We start from the raw sequence: 26,096 nt of genomic DNA, 5'->3' as shown, positions 1-26,096 counted from the left end.
GTTTCTGGCACCGTTGAGGTCTCTGTTAACAGAGATTCCACACAAATCATAACAGTGAACATGATTTTTCAGAGACAGATTGGCATTTACTGTGACGTCATCTATTCAAGCAAAAATGAAATTGGGGCCTAGCAAAATGGCAGGTAATAATTAGAGAATACCGATAACGTACATCTTTAAGAAGCAAAAGTCAGCCTTCATTGCGGTTCAATTTATCACATGTGGTTTTTGAACACTTTATTTTGAAGGATATAGAATTTAATTGTATTTCTGTTTTAATCTAAGCAAACGATATGAGCATGAGTTTCTCATCATTTTTTTTATAAAAATTCAATAGAGCAATTCGCTAGCTTTTCAAAAGGCGAGCTAAAAAAAAATATAAAAAGAAACGGGCTCAACCGGGAATTGAACCCGGGACCTCTCGCAAATTGCTTAGTAACCCTAAGCGAGAATTATACCACTAAACCATCGAGCCTAATAGATTGATATCACGTGATATAAATTATTGTATAAAAGACTACCTATTAAAAACCTAAACCACTGTAAATATTTTGGAAAGGTTTTTTTTGTCGAAGGAGAAGGATAGCGCAGTTGCTGATGTTATATAATTCTATAACCCTTGAATAAAAACAAACAAACAAACAAATTTTGTCGAAGGATCTTGAGTAATATTACTCAGTTTCGCACAGGCCATGGCAACTTTGGCGCATGGTTTAAAAAGTTTGGAATTGAAAAGGATAGTTACAACTGCAAATGTGGAGAGCTGGAAACAGTTCATCACATTTTAGTTGAGTGTCCTTTGCTTGAAGAGGAAAGAAAAGGACTGAAACGGATATCTCCAGAGATGGACATGTCGACTCTCTTAAACAGTTTAACTGGCTTACAAGAGATTGTAAGCTTTATCTCTGCTTGGAGGGATTAAGAAATACAATTACAGCGTTGATGAAGACAAGTGGAGATAGGTTGGGAAGGTTTGGTTATTTTTAACCCCCTGTTCCTCGTAAGCTGGCATCAGGACTTATTTTCGGGCTGTTGGAGATGCAATGTTGAAGCCAAAATTAAAAGTTTATTATCAGAATGAAAAAATATATAGTATGGACAAGAAGGATAGCGCAGATGCTGATGTTATATAATTCTATAACCCTTGAATAAAAACAAACAAACAAACAAATGGAAAGGTTTTTTTAGAGCTGGTTGGTTTAAAATATAACACTTTCGCTTGACTGCAGAAAATACTGAGTTCGATTCCCAGAATATCCCCCTTTTCCTGATGATACACTAAAGGTTGTCCCGATTGCCTACTTGTATTTTTTCAGTAAAAGGGACCTATTTTAGTTAAAAAAAAAAAAAAAAAAAAAAAAGAGGGTTGGTGACTTGGTTTTGATTAATGGGATGTATCATCAGTTAACTTTTTTTGAGATTTTTAAAACAAAACATGATCACCCTATTAACTTGAATGATTAGGCCATAATTTTGGGGGGGTACCAGATCGTAAATTAAAGAGTACCTCGCAAAAAAAAAAATTATAACTTGGAATTTCCAATTTCGTTTTGCCAGTCAATCTAGAGTTGCAAATAAGAGGTGCCCATATATTATGACGATTGACACAATAATGGAATTATTAAAACTATTGAAGGGTCTCAAGCTAAATTTTGTTGATAGCGTGCAATGTTGGTAAGCTTAAAAAATATCCCAAGATCTAGAGCTATTGAAAATTTGTATGCCTATATTACGGCTATCAACGGTACCGAACGTGCGGCAACCGTTTAAATTATAATATTTTTCTGGACTGGTGCAGAGCTCGAGCGTTTAAAGACGAAATCTGGCAGTTGGGTTCATGCTTTAGTGATACAATCTCCAAAGTTTTCTTTCGCTATTCCTTTTCCCATAATATTGCTCTGTAGAATATCTTTCTTTTCTTTTGTTGATTTTTATTTTATATCGGGACACTCGGCTGATTAAAAATGGGCCCACCACCAATTGTTGAGTGCTTTTTTTTTTATCTGTTTGGAAAGATAGCCGCCCAGGACTATGAATGAAAACAGAAACTCACACCAGAAACCCGGGTAGCAAGTGGCTATAAAAGGCAACAAAAATCCTCCATGTTCATTTCCAATCAACTCTCCACTCTTTCACTTAAACCTACACTTATTTTTTGTTTTCTTTTTTTTGATCAAATAGACGAAATGGGCGAGAAAATTGTTATTGTTGGGTATGCATCAATCTAGATACTGTATTATAAACTGCAGCTAACACTCGACCACTTCAGTGCCGGTATTATTGGCCTTTACACTGGATACCTCTTATGCCAACAGGGCCGCGGCCAAGACCTCGTTTTTATTGCTGAATACCTCCCTGGTGACCAATCCATCAACTATACATCCCCTTGGGCCGGTGGTAACTTTTCCTGCATTTCTTCGGATTCTCCCAAGGCACTTCGTCATGATAAGCTCTCTTTCATTAATCTGCGCAAAATTCACGATCTTTATGGACCCCAGGCCGGCCTGGCCATGCTTCGCACTGAAGAGTACTGGGAGACACAACTTCCCTCTGATGCCAAAATTGAGTCTCTGAAGAGCTATATCCCAGACCTCCGTATTGTTCCCAAAAACGAACTTCCTGGAAAGGCTCTCTTTGGTGTGACTTATACCACTTTTAACTTCAACTCGCCTATGTTTCTTAAATTCCTCGCCAAATATGTTTCTCAACAAGGTGCTACCTTTATCCGCAGAAAGCTTGACCACATTGGTCAAGCCTTTGAGTACGCAACCCCTTCGTCTCCACTGTCTCCTACTGTCATCTTTAACTGCACAGGCATTGGTGCACAAACTCTCGGCGGAGTTGCTGACACGGACGTTTACCCCACACGTGGCCAGGTTGTCGTGATTCGTGCTCCTCATATCAACGAAAACAGAGCTATTTGGAGTCCTTACTCTGCAACTTATATCATTCCTCGCCCTTATTCATTTGTTGATACCCAAGCCGAAGGTTCTGTTGGCAGTACAGTTTCCGGATCCACTGGTAAGACTGGAAATGTTGGTCACATTGTTCTTGGTGGATTTCTTCAGCAAGGCAACTACTCGGGTGACACTTATGGTCACGAAACTTTCAACATTCTCGACCGTGCTACTGCATTGTACCCTGAGCTGTTGCGTGACCCCATTACTGGCAAGAATAAAACTATCCATGAACTTGAGATTGTTCGTGAAGCTGCTGGTCTGAGACCATCGCGAAAGGGCGGCGTACGCATTGAGACCGAGCGTCTTGACGAAGATAAGTACATTGTTCATAACTATGGTGCTGGAGGTACTGGCTATCAGTCTGGCCTTGGAATGGCTATTGAATCTGTTGGTTTGTTTAACGAAATTGGATCAAAGGGAAAGCTTTAGAGTATTTTTTTTATTTAGAAGTAAATTATGAGAATTTTGATATAGTATTTAATTTTTAATTTCTGGCGCATCATGGCTCTTTCACGGTACGTTTCAAAAAAAAAAAAAAATTAACATGATACAAGGCGAGTTTTTTGTAAAAAAAAATTAATTAATGAGTTGTACGTAAAATTATTGTTTGACTTTGTCCATTTTATTCTACCCATTCATCTCTATTATCATCACTATTATCATCACTATTATCATCACTATTATCATCACTATTATCATCATTATTATCATCATTATTATCATCACTATTATCATCACTATTATCACTATCCAAACTACCTTGTATTTTTAAATAGTTTTTTATCATCATTTGTTAAATGCACTAAAAGCCGGCTCACTTTCGCGATTGACAACAAGCACGGCATGGTAAGTCAACTTAACAATTTGCTTCATGAGCTAACAGGTTCAATAGCATTCCTTTTAATATTTCAAATATTACCACGGTACGTAAGAAAAAAACTGGAAGAAAAAAAGGAAGCTAACATTCAAACTAATTATAGGAAATAACATAAAAAAATAATTAACGTCGTAAGTAAATCCATAGGGGAATTTTTTCAAGCAAAAAATTAACATTCAGAGCTTTAAATTTCAGCAATATCATAATAGTAATTAAGCCGCTTTTTTTCAGCAAGCGCCATGACCACTGGGACAACATGCGGAGAGGGTTTTTTGCTAAGTTTCTGTCATTTCTTTGCAATCCATATAGAGTCGTTCTCTCTCCAAAAGTCTCCAAGACCTGGAGTTTTCAAAAAAATTTCTTTAAACTGGGAGCCATTTAAAACACTTTTCATTTGTGTTTATGCATATTTCAATACCTTGTGAGATTTGGGGTGGATCTCCTTGGTTTTTTAAAGTCTCTCCTCTGGAGCATCTTTCTCTGGCAATGAAGGTGGATGAGCAAGTGGAAAGGAACCCGACGATAGCAGCACGCTTTTTGAAGGTGGGCTTGAGAAGGACCTTAAAGCTTTTTTAAACTGCGGTGGAACAATTGTTGGAACGGAGGACTCCAGAATCTCTTCTTTGGTTGATCTCGTCTTTTAGAAGTCTTGGTAGAAGTTGAGAACTTGTGTGTTTATTTGGCTAATTAACTTCTCTTCTATTTTTATTTATATTTAGGATTTTCAATATCGGTATTCACAACAGCGACGACCACGACCACGGCACCTACAGCAATAATTTTTTTTTCGATAAATATAACAAACCTTTCTAACTAATTTAATCATATAGCACTGGCTTTTCTTATATTTTCAATTTTCTGGTTTTTTTGGCATCTCTTATTTCTTATTTTCTATCCATGGTTCTGGTTTTTTTCTAAATTTCTGGCTTACTGGTGTTTCATGTTTTGGTCGCTTTTGTTCCCTCTTGTTTCAAATTCCTTCATTTCTTCCACCCCATCCAGTTTAACTATTGCTGGAGAAGAAAGTTGGCATGGCAGAGCTGAGAACTTAAATGACCTGTGCACAATGGTTCCTACTTTAGGCACAAGCAACAGCAAGATAAGTTTTGCTGGCTAGCCTCAAATGAGGCATAGTAACTACTAATGGGAAGTAACCTGAGCAAGCGTCCACGTCGTGCTTCCTGGGGTTTCCTGGCGGAGCACTCGGGTCTTGGATTCGGGTGCATATCTGCTTGGTAATGCTAAATTTGCTCTAAAAAAACTTATATAGCTAAAATCAAATCAAATAATTATGAAACCAGTTGAGATTCGTAAGAGATTTTTAAAATCTGAAGTCCCCGAACTTTACCTGAATGTCAAATATTTAATCCAAATCATGTTAAAAAAAATTTTTACGTAATTTTTTTAATATTTTAATATGAAATTTTTAACAAACAAATTCATGAAACCCTGGTTGTCGAAGCTTCAAAGTCTGACAAAACAAAACGAGTTAAAACGCATCTATTTACTAAGAGAATTTTATTCTTTAAAACCATATCAACGTTGAGATGGTTTCAATGATCTTGCAAGTAACAATTCCCTTAAAAAGAACTTTTTTTTTTTGTTTTGTAGATTTAACTTTTTGGCTCAACGTTTTCTATCTTTAGAGGGCTAAAATCTATTTAGCAATTAGTTCCATAGTCTACAAAAAAAAGGATATCAAGAGAACTAAAACACTAGTAATAGTAAATATTTCAAACTATTTTAAATTTACTATTTATTTACTTTAGATTAAAATTAAAACTTTAAAAATAAGTAATTTTTATAAATAATTGTTTGCAAACAATTGTTTTTTTTTTGTTTTTATTCAAAGGCTATAGAACTTAGTTCTAACATAACATCTGCATCTGCGCTATCCTTCTTCTTCTTAATATATATATACATACTTTTTTTTTTACAATAAAATTTTAATTTGACCTTGAAATTGCATTTTCAACAATTTAAATATGAGTCCAAATGCCAGCTTAGAAAGAACAGATGGTATTAAATTTAATTTTTCTAAGCAATTTTTAATTATCTATTTTTTTTTCATCACGTATATATTGATTTTAAAAACCTTATTACTACAATTTTGTGTTCGATCCTGGATCGAATCAATTAACTTTTTGCTTTTTTCTAGATATTTTAGAAGTATTTTTTTGACAGTTAAAATGTTCAAATAAATACAATGAATACAAATGTGTTATTTTGTTGGTGTTTTAGAAAACATGTTAATAAGCACAATGATAGTTAGTTAAATTAATAAATAACCTTAATAAGAAAAAAATAAACTCTAAGATATATGAAGTAATTAATTATTAATTAATAAATGAATTATTCCATTTTTTTTTTTAGTTCAGTCAAAAGAATTTCATCAAGATGCAAATCTGTAAATTTTTTGGGTCTTTTTTTTTCTGTCAAAATGGTATTGTCTAAAATATTTAATATACGACTGCAAAATAGCTTGCATAATATTATTTTGATAAGCGTTACCAATGAAATTAGTCATTTTTTGTTTTTTTCTACCAAATATAACCGGTCAGCTTATAATCGTCAATATCAGTTTTCATGATTTTTTTTATATAGCATTGATAGTATTTAAGGTAAATATTTGTTTAACTAGTTTAATACTTGTCACTTATTTTAACATAAATTACTTTGAATGAAAATTTTTAAGTTTTTTCATCTTATTTTTTCAATTGTTTACCATTCAGGCGTTTTTGAAAAACTTGTCGTATCCAACCATTGTAAACCGATAGTGTACATCACCATCCTCCATACGCTTCCAAGCATCTCCAAGATTCTTTTCATTTATTTCAATGGTCTCGACCCATGGTTTTATCTTGTGTTTGCTTGCAAAGTCCAACATATACTCTATGTTTTTTGGAGAACCAATCATAGACCCTTGAACACCATATCCAGAAGAGATAAGCTCCATGGGGATAAGCTCCATCTTTTCCTTCTCAGGGGGCGCGGTGATGAAACTAAATGTACCAGATGCTTTTAGCAGTTTAAGGACTGGCGTCAATGTGGTCTGAGAAAACGAGTTGCTTGTGCTCACAATAAGGTCCAAAGTTCGCACTGCCTTTTTAAGAGATTCAGGCTCTGAAGTGGCAATGTAATGATCAGCACCAAGCTGTTTTGCATCAGATTCCTTGGATCTTCCACGCGAGATAGCTGTTACTTCGGCCCCTAATGCCTTTGCGAATAGAATGGTCATGTGGCCAATACCACCAATGCCAATGATACCCACTTTTGTGCCTTTCTTGACATTATTCTTAAGCAAAGGGCTAAATCCAGTGATACCACCACACAAAAGAGGTGCAACATACTTGGTTTCTAAATCATCAGGAATTTTAAAAGCAAGCTTTGAATTGACGCGAATATGTGATGCGTTTCCTCCAATTGTATGGAGCCCAGACTCTTTGTAAGTACCAAAGTATGTCCCCACAGAATTTTCACAGTACTGCTCCGTATTATCTTTGCAAGCAGAGCAAGTGCTATCACAATCACATTGAGCACCTATACCAACCCTGTCACCAATTTTAAGACCGGACTTGGCCTTAGGCCCAATTTTAACAATTGTGCCAATGATCTCATGACCAACAGCAACCGGGGCATAGGGACGACCCCAATTACCGCTTGCAGCATGAATGTCCGAACCGCAAACACCACAGGCTTCAATTTTGACATCCACATCATAATCGCGGAATTTCTGTGGTTTGTATTCGAATCGCTTAGGGTTGTGATAATCGTCGTAGTCAACAACTCCAACAGCCTGAAAAGTTTCTGGATATACCATATTGATAAATAAAAAAAGGATATAATTTTTGGTGTTTAAATAAAGAAATAGAAAAACACAGATGAAAAGAAATAATCTCTCATTTATATTTCTCCACAAACTTGCTACCATCAGAAGGTTCAACAAAAAAAAAAAGCGCAAATTATATTTGCAATCAAACTTTGTATTATGGCCAAGTGAAGTCCGAAGATGTGTCAAAGTAAAGCCGTTGAAAATCGAATAAAGTTTTTTAGCTTAAGCTAGAGGGAAAAAACAGATACTTTAGCTATATTAAATAATTGCTGAGAAGTAAAGCATCAATTGACTTTTTTAAGTTTTTTTGCTTTAAAACAAATTTAAACCAGAAACAAGTTTCTTAAAAACCAAAATACTGTAACAGTATTGAGAATTTTTTTTTATAAATCCGAGGAAAACTTGCCTTACAGAGAAGTTAAGGGAATCATTTGCTGATTAATGAAATTTGCCATAAAGGTTAGATAAAAATCTAGATTAAAAGATCAAATATCTCAGGACGAAATGTAAATACAACCTTGTATTTTTTAAAAATAATTAATTTTTTAAAGCGTATAAAATTATTGAAGTAAATCTTGATTATATTTGCTTTTATTAAAGGTTATTGAATCACATAAAATCAATGCCATCTTTTTTTCCCCCTGTTATATAACTTTCCGTTTTCACTATACTTCCAATTTGACTTCAATATTATATCTCCAACAACCCAAAAATAAGTCCTGATTCCAGCTTATCAAAAACAGAGGGTTAAAGCATAAATTTTTTTAACTTATCTCTGTTTGTTTGTTTTTATTCAAGGGTTATAGAATTATATAACATCAGCATCTGCGCTATCCTTCTTGAGGGGAAAGGGCTGGATGGTGTAAAGGATAACACGTTCGCTCGAAAGCGGAAGATACTGGGTTCGATTCCCAGAATACCCCCTTTTCCTGAGGATGTGTACGGGAGTATACACCTAGACTGAAAACCATAGGCTACCCTGGTTACAGGAATGCCGACTCTTCCGTACAGTCTAAATAGCCTGCAGGTGATTGCGGGCCGTATCTCTGACGGAAGAGATTAAGAAATACATGGGCGTCCGTGAAGATAAGTGGAAATGGGTTGGGAAGGTTTTGGGACCGACAGACTGGTTCTCCCTGTTCCTCGTAAGCTGGCATCAGGGCCCATCATCCGGGCTACCGGAGACGCACAGAACAGAAACCACCCGTACTAAAAAGGTACAAATGAAAACCGGCAAGTCACATAGTCAGACAATAAAAGGATAGCGCAGATGCTGATGTTATATAGTTCTATAACCCTTGAATAAAAACAAACAAACAAACAAACAAACTATCCTTCTTGTCCATACTATATATTTTTTCATTTTGATAATAAACTTTTAATTTTGGCTTCAACATTGCATCTCCAACAGCCCGAAAATAAGTCCTGATGCCAGCTTACGAGGAACAGGGGGTTAAAATAACCAAACCTTCCCAACCTATCTCCACTTGTCTTCATCAACGCTGTAATTGTATTTCTTAATCCCTCCAAGCAGAGATAAAGCTTACAATCTCTTGTAAGCCAGTTAAACTGTTTAAGAGAGTCGACATGTCCATCTCTGGAGATATCCGTTTCAGTCCTTTTCTTTCCTCTTCAAGCAAAGGACACTCAACTAAAATGTGATGAACTGTTTCCAGCTCTCCACATTTGCAGTTGTAACTATCCTTTTCAATTCCAAACTTTTTAAACCATGCGCCAAAGTTGCCATGGCCTGTGCGAAATTGAGTAATATTACTCAAGATCCTTCGACTATCTTTCTTCATGATCACTCCCGTAACCATTTTGGAAAGATTATCAGTACATTTCGACTCCACTGTGATATTATGATACCACAGATCCTTACTGCTGTTCCAATACATTTCTTGCCATTCTTCCATTGCTTGTTTTTTCAAAATTCCAATCGTCTGATTTTGTTGTTGTTTCAGTGTAAGAGGTTCAACCCTCTTGCATTTTCGTTTTTCATCTATTTTAATCATATAGTCTCTATCATCTTTCGCCAACATGTAAAGCGTGGTTAGCTTTGCAATTGGAGATTTCTCAATCAATGTTAACAAATGACCATTAATAGGATTAGTTTTGCTAATATTTAGGTGTAAACGAATAGCTTTTCGTGCCACCATAAATTTTAGCCTAATACTATATGGCATAATACCAGCTTCCTTTTGTAGTACCGCAATAGGAGTTGTGCTATTTTCTCTAAAGTTGTTGTTTGTTTGTTTTTATTCAAGGGTTATAGAACTATATAACATCAGCATCTGCGCTATCCTTTTATTGTCTGACTATGTGACTTGCCGGTTTTCATTTGTACCTTTTTAGTACGGGTGGTTTCTGTTCTGTGCGTCTCCGGTAGCCCGGAAGATGGGCCCTGATGCCAGCTTACGAGGAACAGGGAGAACCAGTCTGTCGGTCCCAAAACCTTCCCAACCCATTTCCACTTATCTTCACGGACGCCCATGTATTTCTTAATCTCTTCCGTCAGAGATACGGCCCGCAATCACCTGCAGGCTATTTAGACTGTACGGAAGAGTCGGCATTCCTGTAACCAGGGTAGCCTATGGTTTTTCAGTCTAGGTGTATACTCCCGTACACATCCTCAGGAAAAGGGGGTATTCTGGGAATCGAACCCAGTATCTTCCGCTTTCGAGCGAACGTGTTATCCTTTACACCATCCAGCCCTTTCCCACTATTTTCTCTAAAAAGCGATTAATTTAATATATTAATTAAAAATATTGTAGTATATAGTTTATAAAATTAAATTTTTTTCATCGGCAATAGTTTAGTGGCTAGAATTTCCGCCTGTCAAGCATATGTTTAGCTCGCGGGGGACCGGGGTTCAATTCCCCGTTGCCGAGTAGTTTTTTTGAATTTTTATTTTTTTTAAATTGTCAACATCCAGGGTCATCTTTTTCCAGGGTTAGGGGCTTCACGACCAATGGTGCGGACAACAGACCTTGTCTTTTTTTTTTGTCTCTTACAATACCCCTCATTTACCAAAATTGCCATCTAAACCACCAATACAAATATGAAAAAAAAAAAAACTTTTGAGAGTTCAAAAGTTTAAGAAATTTGTTTTTTTTTCTCGTTTAAAAACTTTGGTTGAATATCAATATCCTTATATTTTGAGCGAAATATTCGAACTCATCTTTTATCAAGAGAAAAAATAAGGAAATTACCACCAAATTTTATCATAGTAGTACCCCGCCCCCACTATAGTTCAATAGTTTTTGCTTATCAATCATATCACGGAGAAAATGGACAACCCATGTACAACAGTTTACATATTCTTGCATCGTTTATTTCACCAGGCCATGATAGACAAAATTATGATCGACTGTGATAAAATCGATAAACAAGAGTTAACGTATATTGTTGGCGATTTACCATTTTATACACACTCACAGTGGGGTAGCACACTCAAGCTTTCAAATACTCTTGCTATTGTACCACAGCTCAAGAAACACGATTCAAAAAACGAAGAAAAGGGAAGCAAAAAATTAGCAATCCCAGAGAAAAATAATAAAGAGATTGATGAAGCAGGTTTAAAAGCAATTCATGTGATATCTTCTCAAGAGTTTCCTCTTAAAGTTTCCAGTCAAATCGTATCGCATTTGCGTAAAACCATTGGCATCAACAAAGTTGTGATTCAACATCTCGATCCTGCAGATTCTCAACTAAGCCCAAGCTTGTATAATGCACTGGCAATAAGTCCAATAATTCCCCATAGTCTTCCACGGCGTTCTGAAATAATTCACGCTTTTCCTTCCAAGAATGGTAAGTTTTTATCTCTGCAAACTTCGCTTCTAACTTATTGTTACTTTTAGAATATCAAGAAATTACTACGTCTATAATTTCCAAAATGGCTGAAAACGAACCTCTAGATGTATTAGGATCTACCAAAAAACCCAAGCCCCAAGTACTAAAATATTATGACTCCCTGCGGCTCTACATATATAAGCACTATTTTCATCGACTTCATGAGTACCCACCATCATTAGATTATGATCAAAATTTAACTCCAAGTGGGAAATCTATTGAACGCATTTATTTTCGCACTTTATCTCTTAATAATAGTGATGCAGAGTACCAAAAATTAGCTTCTAAAGGCGACAATCCCGATCAATATATCAAGTGTTTACATTGTGGTAGTTTGGAGCGATTGCGATCTGGGTTTCGGCGACACCTTTCAACAAGATGTAAACAACATCGTATATACTTAGCGATTGCCATTCGTTATTTTGAAAATCCACAAGATTCTGAATAAATTATTGTTATTTTTTAATTTTTTGTAACAGCTATAAAAAGAAAAATTAATTTTTTTATATTCATGCATAACATCAGGTCGATCTACAAAATATAGTAACAATAATTAACATTAACAAAGGTCTGTTTTTATTTTTATAAAAAAGGAAACATCAAAAAATTTAGAAGAGACTTGTAAATATCTTATATCAGTATTAAACTAGAAGCATTTTTCATATTTTTTTTTATTCAGTTTGATATATTTCATATTTTTTTTAATAATTCAAGTTCTTTTTTCTGGAAATTTCATAATAAAAAACAATGTCTAATATAAACTTACTCCCGATTGAAATTTTTGAAGTGATCAGCCAGTTTCTTTCACCGTTTGATCAGCGCAATTTAAGTCAAACTTGTTATCCTCTTCAATGTTTTTTTCGGCCCCTTTCTTTTAGCAACTGTATGGTAATTCCGAATTCCATTCGCTCAGAAAAGGAAATATTGAGTTACCATAATAACTATGATGTTGGAAAAAGACCAATTCCGGCATCAGTTTTTTTGTTTGCTAATAATTACTCTTGGTTTGAACATGGTTCTGTTCGTACACTTACATTTATTCAGGAGGCAATTGAAGGATTGGTGTTTAAATGGGAAACTGAACAAATATACACATATGGACGAATGGCTGGGTGTTTTCCACCTTATGGATTTAAGTCCACTGCTTACGAAAATGAGCATGAATTACTCAGCAATTTGCTTTTTAACAGATCAATGACTTTTCATCCAGACATTGCCAGCTATGTCCAGCTTCGTCACGTTAATGTTGAGTCTATTGGAAAAGTGGTTCTAAAGAATCAATTTGTTTATCAAGGTATAAATCTGAAAACACGTCAGCAAGTTGTATGGGATGATCTTGTTCTTTTTATGTTTGACTCTCAATTTAACCCACGAATTAAAAAAAAAACAAATAAAGGCAAACCTCCAATCAAACTAAGCTTGAGAACAACAATGGGAGAACTATGTCAAAGCTTGGTAAGCAAGGACTGTTTACACACGCTGGAAATCTTTTACGATCCACCACGAAATACCAACGAATGGGATATCAATCACAACTTTACTGGAGCTTTTGAAGCCATTTCAAATGCGCGACATATTGCTAACAAAATGGGAATTGACTTTAGAGATAGTCCAAGTGTGGAGAGCGAAGTTAACGCATGGATGGGACCAAATTTTGTTACTGGAAGTCAATGCGTTCAAAATTTTAATATTGGTGAATTCAAAAACTTGGAAAAATTTTCCTTATTTCCTTCCTCAAAATTTTCCAGCTGGGAATATGGTGTTGTGTTTAACAGTGTTCGAGAATTGAAAAAACTAAAGGAAGTTTCTTTTGTTATTTACGACTTACGGTCTCTTCATGTTCTTAGTACAATGCTTCCTCCACATCAATATACAAAGTGTTGCGTTACTATTCCCGAGCTTAGATCAAATACTGAAAATGAGAGAGAAGGACAGCAAGTTGCTGATGGGCTTCGACATCTTAGAGATTTTTTTCGGATTCCAGTTGATGGCCTTGTTCGTGAAATGCTTCACGTTGAAGGGGATGAAAGAGCACCAAGACCTAGAGGCCGAAACCCTGCTGTTTTTCGTGAAAGAAGCATATCCCAGGACAGAGAGGCTTTGAGAGTTGAACAAGTAACTCACTTGAGAGTTGGTATGCTTTCTTTTCAGCAGCTTATTTCACTTTTTTCTCCAATCTGCTTTCCCAACTTGAAGGATCTTCGTATGAAGCAAATTGCAAACGAGTATGATCCAGTTATGGTTCGTGACTTGCTTATCCCCCCAGATGACAAAGACCCTTGTAAAGTACGACCCGAGATCTTGTGCCTTGAATTTCGGTTCATTTCAAGTCGTGCACTCGAGGGCATGCACTATGCACTTCCACACTTTAATTATGTTCGGTATCTATCGTTGTCGTTTAAAATCAAATGCAACTTGCCGTACTCTGCACATATTGAATATCATAAAGATGTTGTGGAAGTCCAAGTGCGCAACTTTTTAGCACGTGCACGTGAGCTTTCAATCAATGGAAAAACACATGAAGAGGTTATTTCAACGCTTGAAAAGGAGTTGTATGAAGCTTCATTGAAGAGATATCGCAAAGTCGGGTCATCAAGCAAAAACCCAGAGGATGAGCTTGACCCAGAAATTGAGTTGGATTATAGTCATTTTCCAAATCAAAGTAGTGGAAAAGAGGCTGAAAAGAAGTACCGCCTATCTGATGCTGGCTTGCTATTTTTGCTCAAATGTCCAAGCGAAAAAATTGAGTATTTGTTTGATACTTATTTGCAGAGATTAATTGGTACTCAAAGAGGTATTCCTTACTTTATATTGGGTAATTTTTGTTACTGGGAAGTTTTATTTAATTCAATTTCAGAAATGAAGTGCTTGGAATTTTTGGACCTTCCTGGCAATGAGTGTGACAGGGTATTGACTAGTTACCGCTTTTATACTATGGTTAAGGAACCAACGTGCAAAATCAAACAAGTTACTTTTAATAGTGCTTCGCCCCCTATTTCATTTAACCCCGTTTCTGAAGTTCGTCGAAAAAACGATCCCTACAGCGGTGTTTCTACAGGGGAAAAACATGTACTAGAGATGAAGCAAATTCATTGCTTCAATTCAGTTATAAGTAGTGCATATTGTCGATATGGCCCTGTTGACTTTAAAAATTTCATAAAGGCAGTGGTGCGCCCACAAACTAGTGAGGTTCAGCCTAGATGTCCAATTTTGACTTCTTTTAAGACATATATGATTGATATCGAGGGATGGCGTCAAAAGTATTCGAGGAACTTGGTGGGGAAACACGGAATGGACTACAATTATCGATCTTATGATAATTGTCGTGTCACTCAAAATGGATTTTCCCATTCTACCTCGACATCTCAATCTCGTTTGTGCACTGTCAACGACTTTAACGAGCACACCTATGAAGAGCTTGAAGATGGGATTGAAAACTTTCGGGGATGGATTTGGTAGTTTTTTTTTGTATCTTATTTGTATTTAGATAGTGAAATGGCTGAAGTATAAGTATGTGAATTACTCACGTTCTCAAAACTTTTTGGTGGTGGACACCAAGGAAAAATTTTATTTTAAAAAAGTATAAATACTTCTTGATCTTTAAGTTTTTCAATCTTCTTTTTCTTTTCTTCAACAAACACTCTTGGATTTTGGTAAGTTTCTAAAAGAAAAATTCTTTTTTATTTTAAATGATGAATATCACTATATTGGGAATCTCTCTGACTACTACATGGAGACAACCATAGTTAATCTCGTTAATTTTTCTGAACTTCGATTAAATTACTTGTTTTTTAAATTGCTTTTGCGATATTTACTAACTTTTCAAAGATTTTGTAGAAGTTGTTTTCCAGGATCCATTGTTTAATGTAAGTTTTTTTTTCAATATAATTCCCTTTCTTGAGTAAAAACCGCTGGCACTTTACAATGATTAGATGTTTCTCTCATGCACCACACATAACAAGTGTATCTTTTGCTGAAAAACAAACACCATTACAAATCAAACATGAGTAAATTATACATTTATTTTTATATCAAGGGATCAATGGGGACTTAATTTTAATTGTCATTGCTAACATTAGTATAGGTTTTTATTATATAATTTTATAATTAATAAACATTAATTAAAATAAACATTTGAATAAAAATTTATTTGCAGCAGTCACTAGAAGGTGCTACAGGCGCATTTCCAAATGCCAATTGAGACCCTTTATCAAACATAGCTTGATTGCCAGACTTTTGGGCACGAACCTCGGATGCCGTAATTGCATAAGAGGGTGGGACATCCATTGCAGGGTTCATGAGGAAGAAGTTACGGGGTCTCAGCAGCAACGTAATTGGTTCAGCAGGCATAATAGGGAAGTCTTCAGAAGCTGGGAAATGAGTGATTCCAAAAGTATGGAAAACAACAATGTCTGTATTTTCAATGTTCTGATTACCTTCTCCAATCCACTCAGGCAATCCTGCAGGAGGGAAACCAGATGTTTGAGGGACATGCTGACCAGCGGGGTACAATTGGTCATCCTTGTAAGGCACAACGTGGATTGCATGTTTTGCAAAAGCACCACGGCGCGCAACAATACCACCGTCCTTAGGCAAAAGGTCAGGAACATCACGCGAAACAATTTTGTATGATACAGGTTTGCCAGAAAAGGGATGCACCTTGTTTGGATTAAAGATATCCCAAGTACGAGAGCGAGAACCATCATAACCAACCATTGATTCTTTAGCTGTCTTAAAGACAGTGCGCTCGGGAAAAAAAGCATTGCCATACTTGTTTTCAGGATGACCAACCGGATATGTAGATCTTGCACCATCTACCATAGCCACAGAGTTATCAGAGCCATCGATTTCTGGATCAAGGCGTAAGCAAAACATATGTTGGTGGTTTTGGGCATTAACACCTGGGTAAACTTTTGTTCCATAAGGCTCAGTCTTTTCGTCAGGGTTAGCAACGTAAGTATTTAGAATACCAGTAAGCTTGACATCAAGGGAGATAGTAGCATCTTGATGGAAATTCCAGTAAAAGCAGTAGGTGTAGTTACCGACTGTAGCAATCTGCGAAACAACAAGTTTGCGGGCCCGAGCCACAAGAGACGTCTGAAACTCATCACGGAAATCGGCATGCTTAAACAATAGACCGTTATCTTCTTCATGAATACAAATGGCGTTTTTAATAGTGGAAACAGAGCCATCTCTAAGAACATGAGACCAATCAAGGTAATGAATTTTACCAACACAATCACAGCCGAGACCTAGAGGATTGACGCAGTTACCAAAACCGTATTCACCAATGTCAATTGCTAGCTTGTGGGGGTGATGATCGCCTGGATGACCGTAAGGAACAATCATATCAGCCATGGAAAGTCTGCGGAAAATGGGCCTGACTCTGCCTTCGAATTTATCGTAATAGCGCACATTTGACAGCACAAGACCTTCACGATAATTGACACCAATATGAAACTCAAAGTTTTGCCAAGAAATGACATTCCCATTCATTTTGAATGAAACACCTTCGGGTTGGGTAATTTTAATTGGTTTAATATCTTTGCGAAAACCAATGCCAGCTTCGATATCCTTGGGATAAAAGTTGGGGTGTGGAGCCTGAGAGAGGGGACGACGGATTTTGGGAATTTTAACGTAAAGGACTTTTTTAAGCTCTGTATCAATGATAGGGCAAAAATCAAGAGCATGAGAATATTGAAAATCATCGGGGTCTGAACGATAATACATGATGGCTTGCTGAAGACGACGGCTGTTACCGTATTTTTCATCAAAACCAACGGTCCAGGGATCACAGAAAACCTTGTGCATGTCTTCAGCGGGAATACCAGAAATGCGACACTGTTCAATGACAAGAGGATCAGTACGAACAACTTTTTCGGTATTAGAAAGATCAGAGGCTGTAAGAATAGGCTGGGCATCCTTGATGTGGTTAAAAAGCTTGACTTGACCATCCGTAAGACTAAGATAACCATCAATTAAACCAGGAGTTCCAGTTTCCAAAATAACAAAGTAAACTTCACGAGGGATATGATGAGCAGGGGTTTTAAGCCATTCAGTCATATCAACCTTGCGGGGTTCACGAAGAGTGACTGTATTGAAGGAAAATTGACGTCCGGGATAAGCTCGCTTAATGATTTTAACTGCAGCAGCAAGCTCAACAGTAGACAACGGGTCCAAAGGATGATTTGGAGGAGCCAAAGCAGTACAAAGATGAGAAGAGAGGTTATTCAAGCGATTCATTATGTTTAGTTGATATATAGTTGTTAGTTAGTTAGTTTGTTTGTTGATAAATTGATAAATTATCAGAAACAGAGAAATGGCCCCCTTTTATAGTAAACAACTTTGAAAAGAAAAACTTCATTTTTATCAATTGTTAATAAGATTTTAAAAGCAAGCCAGGTCTAACCGGATATTTCAAAGTCCTTTTTTGGGATGAAGATATGCATGTTCTATGATTGTGTTATGGTGGTTTTGAAAAAAAAAAAAAGATAAACGTAAGTAGACGCGTTATCACTTACTTATCGGCACCTGACATCTCTAAAAGGGATATCGAGTGAGATTTGACAGCAAGATGCAAACCCCACAAAACAATTAAGTATTGAGAGCAAGATCCATTGGGATAGAACTTCTACTTTTTTCAAAAAACAAAATAAATAAATATATTAAACTTAACAATAGATTATTTGTCAAAAGAAATATTTATGGAGATTCTCTTTTGAATTCCCTCAGAGTTTTCATAGGGTTCTTCGGAAACAACAACTTTTACCTTGGTTTGTTCGGCAACACTAGCTTTAATGTTGCACAAAATGTTTACTTCCGTTAAATAGTCATTTTCATCTTCAGCGTATAATTGTTTTTCAACCAAATGCTTCTTTTCAATTGTGATTCCCTTTCCTTTTCTGTCTTCCTTTTTTTGAATCCGGTTTTTTAATCCATCCTTGCTTTCATTCTTTTCTTTGTGCTCATTTAAAATCTTGAGTTTATCTGCATTCCCTTTTGACAAATGTGAAGAAATAGCAGCGTCATATTGTTTGGCAACAGTATTTTCATTCATATTGGCGAGAAAAAAAGGTTCTGTTAAATCATCCAACTTTTCAATCATTATCTTCTTTTTTTCCAAATCCCTGGCTTTTTTCTCAGCTTCCAAGCATCGTTCCTTCATAATCTTTTCCAAATCTTCTTTTGACAATGTTTTTTCGTTTCTCAACCGTTCATTTTCTTCCAAATATTTTTTTAATGCATCTGCATTGGGCTTCAATACTGATTCCCAGTCAGTCTTTTCAACACCATTTTTAGAAAACTCTTTAACTTTAACCACAGGGGGTTCCCAAAAGTCTTTGTAGTAAGCCAAACTATTGTCCTTTTCCATTGTAAAGAAATCCAAGTCAGCTAAATCTTTTAATTTTTTTGGGACCCGCTCTCCTAAAGAAACAGGGTAAAACCTTTGGGTGCGAAAATCTCTCCGAGCCAAACGTGCAGTTTGATAATTATAAAGTGTTACTTTGTCAGGCTGAAGACGAGATTCACCATTGGATCGCGAGAAAAAAAGTGGAGAATTAAAATTATTGGGTTTTTTTGGTAAAACCGATAGATTGAGAATATAATTATTATTTTTCAATTCATTCTGAGTAGGAATACTGAACCGATAATTGTAAGACTTTGGGTTTAAAAATTTGCACAATTTGGCACTCTCATCATTTTTTTCAACTATCTGTTGAGTGTTTTCAACTTCTTCGGGGCGAATATTATGCCTTGTTGTAAAAAATTCTTCACACTTTCTACGACAACAATGTTGACAATGGTGAGGAATAGATTTGTATGCATGAAGAGCACTTAGCTGTTTGAAAGATACAGATGGTATAATTTCTTCACCAAAACGATCAGAACAAAAGTAACCTTGAATAGAACTTGTATTAGATTCATTTACTTCTTTTTCATCTTTGAAATCTTTGGTTAACTTATTCTCTTCGGGTTCCATATTTTGGTCATCATTAGAATCAAATTCTTTGTCAGAAAGTTGCAATTCTGATTCAAATTTAGATGATAGAGTATAATTTTGCGTAAAATTTTTGCTTGAAAACTGATTGCTGTCAATACTGCACATATCATAGGAATCTTCAATTTCTTCATCAGAAATATGAAATTCAGAAGAGCTACTATTGCTTCTTGTAGGTGTAGTTGCTGGTGAATTGGAAGTTTTTCTGCGGCTGGAACGTGGTGCACCAGGACATACAAGATTTCTCGGCTGTGTAATTGGAGTTGATGGTTCAGAATCATTCAAAGTTAAAGGTTTGTTTTTTTCAATCAGTACAGGCGACGGTATACTGGGATCAGGAGTTTCTTTTGATGGTCCGGACATTTTTCTCAATTTGCAGTTTTTTTTTTTTTTAGTTTTGGCAAGAAAAATAAGACATTGGCTTATTTATATCAAAAAACTCATCATTTTGATTGGATCGAAAATGGAAACTACAAATCGATCATGATAACAATTTAAAATGAAAGATTATTACGAACAATTAAGCAGAGTGAAATTACTAAGAGTTGCTTAAACAATACAGATGCATGATAGTCTTAATTTATTAGCGCAATAAGATTTCATTTTGCTTCATAAAAGCTGCATTAACTAAAGATCGATTGAGTACTTTTCAGATTTTTTTTATTTTTTTAAATAAAATTTATATATCGTAAAAAAAATTCAAGATAAAAAAATATTATAAATTTAAATAAAAAACTCATTAATTTATGAACTCGATTATTTTGAAACGGTTAGACAGAGACCATAGGAGCTATATTCCTCGGAAGAAGAAAATAAATAAGAGATAATCCAGTTTTAAATAAACTTTGATTTGGATTTAAAGTAATTTTAATTAAATTATTGGGTTTTCTTGGAAGTTCTAGGTAGGGCGGTATGGTTAAGTTATGAGGAATGGATGGGGCGGATGAATGTGAGAAAGTTGATCAATAAGAAAAAGGTAAGGGTTTTTACGGGAGGTGTAGATAAATAATGAAGGTAAGAACCAGGGTGATAAAATGTGGGAAAAAAGAAAATAAGCAGTAATAAAATATAAAGACGGAATTTTAATATGAATGAAGGTGATGAAAGTGATGAAAGTGATGAAAGTGATGAAAGTGATGAAAGTGATGAAAGTGATGAAAGTGATGAAAGTGATGAAAGTGATGAAAGTGATGAAAGTGATGAAAGTGATGAAAGTGATGAAAGTGATGAAAGTGATGAAAGTGATGAAAGTGATGAAAGTGATGAAAGTGATGAAAGTGATGAGAGTGATGAGAGTGATGAAAAATGGTAAAAATGGTGATGGCGGAGAATCTGAGAAGTTATTTGATCGGTTAAAAAGTGTAGGGTAAGAAATTATTCTATAATGAGGCAAGGAAGAGACAAAAATGTGGCGACAATTCTATACTGGAAAATGGGGGTAAGTGAGAAAGATTATAAAAATCTTATGGTGAGAAGAGGTTTTCAAAAAGATGGTAATTTTGAGAAAAAAAAATGGATAATTCTATAATGAAAAAGATATGGGGTTTGGTGACAGATATAGGATGTGGGATATGGGATATAGGATGTTGGTTGTTAAATGTCTATAATTAGTTGTGGTTGTGAAGTCTATAATTCTATAAATGGGTCAATATGAAGATGATGAAGATGATGAAGATGATGAAGATGATGAAGATGATGAAGATGATGAAGATGATGAAGATGATGAAGATGATGAAGATGATGAAGATGATGAAGATGATGAAGATGATGAAGATGATGAAGATGATAAAAGTTATGAAGATGATGATTGTGAAGTGGATGAATGAGTTGAGGAAAACATGACTTGTGAAGTGGTTGATAGAATGGCATATGATAAAGGTAGAGCGTAAAAAAAGATGAAGAAGATAAAGCAATATATTAATATATTATGGCAGGCAAGAATGAAGAGCGTGGTTATGAAGACGATGTAGTTAAAAATTTATTAAAAATTTGATGATTTCTAGTGTAGTATGAAATAAATATGACAAATAAATTCTGTAAGAATTGATGATTTCTAGTGTATGAAGGAGAAAGATGATGAATTATGGGAGTTGACGATGAGGAAGATCATTTTGGAGAAATTTGAATAGAGAAAGTATGAATAAATCAAAAATGAGATTTTTTTTTATGATTAAAGCCAAAGAGAAAAAAATTTAGAGAAAGAATAGAAAAATGGTGACTAGATAACGGGATGTTTGTGAGAGGTTTGTAGACTATTAAAAAAGAAGAAAAAAATGGTGACTGAGAGTAACTGTGGGAAAAAAAAAGAGATGATGAAATTGATCAGATTAAAACCAACAGTGTAAAAGAAGAGTAGATGATCCTTTACATTGTTGAAAATCTGATGAGGAAAAAAAAGAAGGAAAAAAAAAATTGAATTCAGAAAAAAAATGAATTATATTTATACTTTTTTTTAGTTATTTATCCAAGCCTAGTTCAGTTCTTTGAAATTAGAGATATTGTTTGTCATTATACAATGAGTTTGAATTTCGATTAGAAAAATCCCCACATAGCCTAGAATGTATTATCTTTCATGTCTTTTATTATATTGTTTATATCTCCCATTGAAGAGTAAAATAGAATGGAAAAGAAAGGAAAAATCCGTGAATTATTAAAGAACATTCGAAAAGTTTTCCATAAATAGATATAAAAAAAAGAAAAAGCAAGATATATTTAAATAATTACTTTGTTTCTAAAACATTATTTAAGTGTCTCAATCTCTATAAAAATATAAAGGCTAGTTAACTTTTTTGAGTATTTTCTCCGAGATCAAATCTATGAATGATGAGAAATAATACAGGTAAACCCTAGATTGGTTTGATTCAGAACGTTTCTAAGCAAAAAAAATTTTTTTCAACAGAAATTGATAAGATAAGTATATAGCTGATCAATTTTTGATTAAAAAGATCTGATAACCAGTTGATTATCAAAAAAGTTAACACTTAAATCTTTATAATCTTTTTCTTTCTTTTTTTTTTTAAATCTCTAACATGGCTGATTAATTTTCAAAAAAACAAAAAAAAAAGTTTCGTTTATAAAAAAATACAATTAAAATAGAGCTTAGAAAAAAATTGTATTAAAAAAAAAATAAATTAGGAACAAAAATAAATTAGGAACAAAAATAAAAAGATATATTTTAAAAATAAATGGTCAAGGTTGAGACTTTTCATAAACAACGCCTTTAAGTATCTAATTACTTTTAAAGTCAACAGTTCATAGAGGCAATTTCCCAAATTAATTAATTAATTAAATTTTTTTTTTTTTTTTTTTTGATTTCTAACATTTTACTTGCTCAAAAGTTTTTTTTTCTCATTTTAATGATCTCATGAAATTATCATTTTGATGGTTAATTTTTTTTTTTTTCTAAATTTAAATTTAAAGTTAATTAAGATTCTAAACTAGGCACCTCCTTTGGGCCTGCAGCCGCACGGAAAGTTTGCAATTTAAGGGTTGTTTGAAAAAAAAAAAAATGTACACAACGTGGAATTTTCTTCTTAAATTCTCAATTTTTTTTTTTTCCACCTCCCCAAAATTACTCATTTAACCATTTCACAAATAAACCCTATAATGATGGACACAACGACCGTCATCTGTGAAAAGAAGGAAACAAAAAAGACTGAAGCAGTAGCTGAGTCGTCTAGTTCTGGATTTTCGTCCTCAACCAAAGGTTCTGCCTTGGATCTATTATTTTCCGTGGCTGGTATGTCTATAAAAAAAAACGAGCATTTTTAACAACATTTCACTCAATCTAACCACAAAAATAGGCATCTATGCTTCATTCTTGACATGGGCACTGCTTCAAGAACGCATTTCTGCAACTGGTTATGGAGCCGACTCTGAAATCTACCGTGGGTCGCTCGTCATCAATGCCGTACAGGCCCTTCTAGCTATGGCTGTGGGGTTTATTTACGCAACAGTCAAATCAACCTCCAAGGAAACCGCGCCGTTGGCAGTTTTTTCAGGGAACTCTGCGCTACGTCGGGAACTGCTTGTTGTTGCTGCCACGCAAACACTTGCTGCACCTTTTGGATACGCAGCGCTGCGCCACGTATCCTACTTGACTCTGTTGTTGGCCAAGTCTTGTAAGCTTGTGCCCGTCATGCTGATCCACCTCACCGTGTACCGGCGCTCATTCCCACTGTACAAGTACCTGGTGGTATTTGCTATCACGGCTGGCGTGTTTATGTTTACATACTATAAGGCTGCCAACAAAACGTCACATGCAGTGGTTGCTGGAGCCGCAGTGACGGGCTCATCGTGGATCGGGTTGGGTCTGCTTGGCATTAATTTGCTGCTGGACGGCGTCACAAATAGTACTCAGGACCATATTTTCCACAAGCACAAACAAATGACGGGTCCCCGAATGATGTTTGGACTTAATCTTGCCGTTTGCTTATTGACTGGAGCATACCTTGTGAGTTCTGCACTTGCACTCAAGAGCGGGTTGCCAGGGACTTCTCTTTACTCAGATCAGCTGGCAATGACGGCTGCTTTTGTGGCTCGAAATGGCCCACGAGTGTTGGTTGATACTGCGCTATTTGGGCTGTGTGGAGCGCTGGGCCAGGTTTTTATTTTCCACACACTTGAAACATACGGATCACTGATTCTAGTGACTGTAACGGTGACACGGAAAATGGTGAGCATGTTGTTGTCAGTGGTGTGGTTCAACCATAGCTTGACGGTAGGCCAATGGGTTGGCGTAGGCGCGGTGTTTGGCGGGATTGGCGCGGAAGCAGCGTTCAAGTACTGGCAAACACGCCAGAAACAAGTCAAGGTCGAGTAATAATAATCTAGATGAACCCTTTTTTTTTTTTTTATTTTTTTTTTATAAACCTTTATATATATATATATATATATATATATATATATGATACATGAATGTTCATTTTATAAATCAGCAAGAGGAACGCCATGAGGAGTCTCGTGCAGAATGTTTTGATGGTGTGCATAGTATGCGTAGTTTTCTTCATCAAGCATTTGTTCACGCATAAGTTCCTGTTGCCTTTGACGGTGTGCGTACATCTGAGCAAGCCGCTGGGTTTCTGAATCAGCCGCCAGGTGAGCAGCTTGTAGAAGCGCTTGGTTGACTGGGTACCAAGTGCCGTCTCCTTCGGCACCAGATACGACGCCGACGGGATATACGTTCCAGCGACAATGTCCTGCCTTATCGTAGTCAGTTGTGTCGTTGTTTTCTTCTAGCATTGCGACTGAAGCCTCTTCATCAAGAGGCGCAGCAGGTGAGGTATGATCTATAGGCGCACGAGGAAGTGGAAGAGGAATCCACCACATCCAAGGGTCGCGACCCATGATCTGGGCCAAGTTACGACGCCAGCCCAGATCGAAAATATTACCGACAGAGCGCGATGATGGTGGTGCAGTGTAACGGAAATGGGCTGGGGCTAGTGAAGTACGGTATCTTGTTTCTTCGAGATTTTCAATCACTGTGGAGTTTTTAGCTGCCAAGTACAGGCTGTAAAGGAAAAAAACGGTGACTGCAAATCCCATGACAGAAGCCACGACAGCCAGGGCTATCCAATTAACGGGGACAAATGCAGCATCAGTTGCTCCATGTTTAAGGCGGTCAATTTCTGTATTGAGAAACAAATAAACGCCGATAGCTGCTGAGAGAGCACATGAAAGACAAAAGATAGAGACGTAACCAAGGAAGAGAAGGAAAACTTTATGGTTACGAAAGCCGATGCAAGTTGCAAACCAAGGACAGTGGTGATCCATGCGAAGAACACAACGACCACAAGAAGAGCAGTGGTGTGCACGGTCAGGTTTCCAAGCTAAACACTTACCACAGAAGCGGAGCAAGCCATTGTCTTTTGCTGTGTAACTTGGAACATGGGGTGGAGGTGAGCGGGAAGAAAGAAGAGCTAAATCTAAGGTGGATGAAGAAGGAAGTAGTGGAAGAGGTGAAGAGGGAGATGAAGAGGGTTGATTGCTAAGGGTGCAGCATTCTTGGACGACCGCCAGCGGTACTGAGAATCCAGGGATCTAAAACAATGAAGTGTAAGTTTTTAGATCAAAATAAGATAATTTGTTTGTTTGTTTGATTGATTTACTTACATCTAAGGGAGAGCCTCCACCAATGCGGACGGTCTCAAAGTATGAAATGAAGGAAAGACCGTAGAGTGTAGCTACCCAGAGAATTGCTATTGTTTGAAGTAGCGGATGAGCCGTGCTAAGGATGATGGGGGCCAGCGAGAAGCAGTGGGTATAGAAGCCCCAGAACATGAGAGCGTTGACTCCTGCACGTGGAAGCCATGAGATGCAAGTACAGCAGCAGTAGCCAGCAGCGTGGCAAATTCTAGGAGGCAGAAGCCCACAAAGTCCCATAGTGTGAATGATAAGTTATGGGTGTAATTGAAAGAAAGAAGAAAGTAAAAAGGATCCCTTAAGATGGTGATGGGGTCATAAAAAAAAAAAGGGGAGGGGGACTTATGGTGGAGTATTTTTCTAAGCCCTTTTTATTATAAATATTACAAACAGGGTTTGTTGAGTATGATGGGTACACAACATTATACTATATGG

General features: G+C 36.1%; 10 protein-coding genes across 10 annotated transcripts; 5 read left to right on the top strand and 5 right to left on the bottom strand.

Moving 5' to 3' along the window:
* Positions 1 to 2,186: 2,186 nt before the first annotated feature.
* On the top strand, positions 2,187 to 3,389 carry SAPINGB_P004388 (uncharacterized protein; the record flags this gene model as incomplete). The annotated part of the gene is made up of 2 exons (XM_031999103.1): positions 2,187 to 2,212; positions 2,270 to 3,389. 2 exons carry the CDS (start codon positions 2,187 to 2,189, stop codon positions 3,387 to 3,389), a joined length of 1,146 nt encoding a protein of 381 aa, XP_031854994.1.
* A 3,176-nt stretch (positions 3,390 to 6,565) lies between these two features.
* SAPINGB_P004387 (uncharacterized protein) lies at positions 6,566 to 7,657 on the bottom strand (the record flags this gene model as incomplete). The annotated part of the gene is made up of 1 exon (XM_031999102.1): positions 6,566 to 7,657. One exon carries the CDS (start codon positions 7,655 to 7,657, stop codon positions 6,566 to 6,568), a length of 1,092 nt encoding a protein of 363 aa, XP_031854993.1.
* Positions 7,658 to 9,186: 1,529 nt separating this feature from the next.
* Positions 9,187 to 10,163, bottom strand: SAPINGB_P004386 (uncharacterized protein; the record flags this gene model as incomplete). Its single annotated transcript, XM_031999101.1, has 2 exons — positions 9,187 to 9,904; positions 10,096 to 10,163. 2 exons carry the CDS (start codon positions 10,161 to 10,163, stop codon positions 9,187 to 9,189), a joined length of 786 nt encoding a protein of 261 aa, XP_031854992.1.
* A 796-nt stretch (positions 10,164 to 10,959) lies between these two features.
* SAPINGB_P004385 (uncharacterized protein) lies at positions 10,960 to 11,969 on the top strand (the record flags this gene model as incomplete). The annotated part of the gene is made up of 2 exons (XM_031999100.1): positions 10,960 to 11,479; positions 11,530 to 11,969. The coding sequence occupies 2 exons, from the start codon at positions 10,960 to 10,962 to the stop codon at positions 11,967 to 11,969; spliced, it is 960 nt and encodes a 319-aa protein (XP_031854991.1).
* Positions 11,970 to 12,406: 437 nt separating this feature from the next.
* On the top strand, positions 12,407 to 14,980 carry SAPINGB_P004384 (uncharacterized protein; the record flags this gene model as incomplete). The annotated part of the gene is made up of 1 exon (XM_031999099.1): positions 12,407 to 14,980. One exon carries the CDS (start codon positions 12,407 to 12,409, stop codon positions 14,978 to 14,980), a length of 2,574 nt encoding a protein of 857 aa, XP_031854990.1.
* Positions 14,981 to 15,667: 687 nt separating this feature from the next.
* On the bottom strand, positions 15,668 to 17,764 carry SAPINGB_P004383 (uncharacterized protein; the record flags this gene model as incomplete). The annotated part of the gene is made up of 1 exon (XM_031999098.1): positions 15,668 to 17,764. One exon carries the CDS (start codon positions 17,762 to 17,764, stop codon positions 15,668 to 15,670), a length of 2,097 nt encoding a protein of 698 aa, XP_031854989.1.
* Positions 17,765 to 18,203: 439 nt separating this feature from the next.
* SAPINGB_P004382 (uncharacterized protein) lies at positions 18,204 to 19,883 on the bottom strand (the record flags this gene model as incomplete). The annotated part of the gene is made up of 1 exon (XM_031999097.1): positions 18,204 to 19,883. The coding sequence occupies one exon, from the start codon at positions 19,881 to 19,883 to the stop codon at positions 18,204 to 18,206; it is 1,680 nt and encodes a 559-aa protein (XP_031854988.1).
* Positions 19,884 to 20,607: 724 nt separating this feature from the next.
* On the top strand, positions 20,608 to 21,346 carry SAPINGB_P004381 (uncharacterized protein; the record flags this gene model as incomplete). The annotated part of the gene is made up of 2 exons (XM_031999096.1): positions 20,608 to 20,815; positions 21,177 to 21,346. 2 exons carry the CDS (start codon positions 20,608 to 20,610, stop codon positions 21,344 to 21,346), a joined length of 378 nt encoding a protein of 125 aa, XP_031854987.1.
* A 1,780-nt stretch (positions 21,347 to 23,126) lies between these two features.
* SAPINGB_P004380 (uncharacterized protein) lies at positions 23,127 to 24,342 on the top strand (the record flags this gene model as incomplete). Its single annotated transcript, XM_031999095.1, has 2 exons — positions 23,127 to 23,259; positions 23,324 to 24,342. 2 exons carry the CDS (start codon positions 23,127 to 23,129, stop codon positions 24,340 to 24,342), a joined length of 1,152 nt encoding a protein of 383 aa, XP_031854986.1.
* A 104-nt stretch (positions 24,343 to 24,446) lies between these two features.
* On the bottom strand, positions 24,447 to 25,901 carry SAPINGB_P004379 (uncharacterized protein; the record flags this gene model as incomplete). Its single annotated transcript, XM_031999094.1, has 2 exons — positions 24,447 to 25,559; positions 25,632 to 25,901. 2 exons carry the CDS (start codon positions 25,899 to 25,901, stop codon positions 24,447 to 24,449), a joined length of 1,383 nt encoding a protein of 460 aa, XP_031854985.1.
* Between the last annotated feature and the right edge of the window lie 195 nt (positions 25,902 to 26,096).

This window comes from Magnusiomyces paraingens (genome assembly GCF_902498895.1).
Source record: "Magnusiomyces paraingens strain CBS 517.90 genome assembly, contig: contig3, whole genome shotgun sequence".
NCBI lineage: Eukaryota > Fungi > Ascomycota > Dipodascomycetes > Dipodascales > Dipodascaceae > Magnusiomyces > Magnusiomyces paraingens.
Note: the sequence above shows the minus strand (reverse complement) of the source record. Positions and strands in the feature narration are given on the sequence as shown.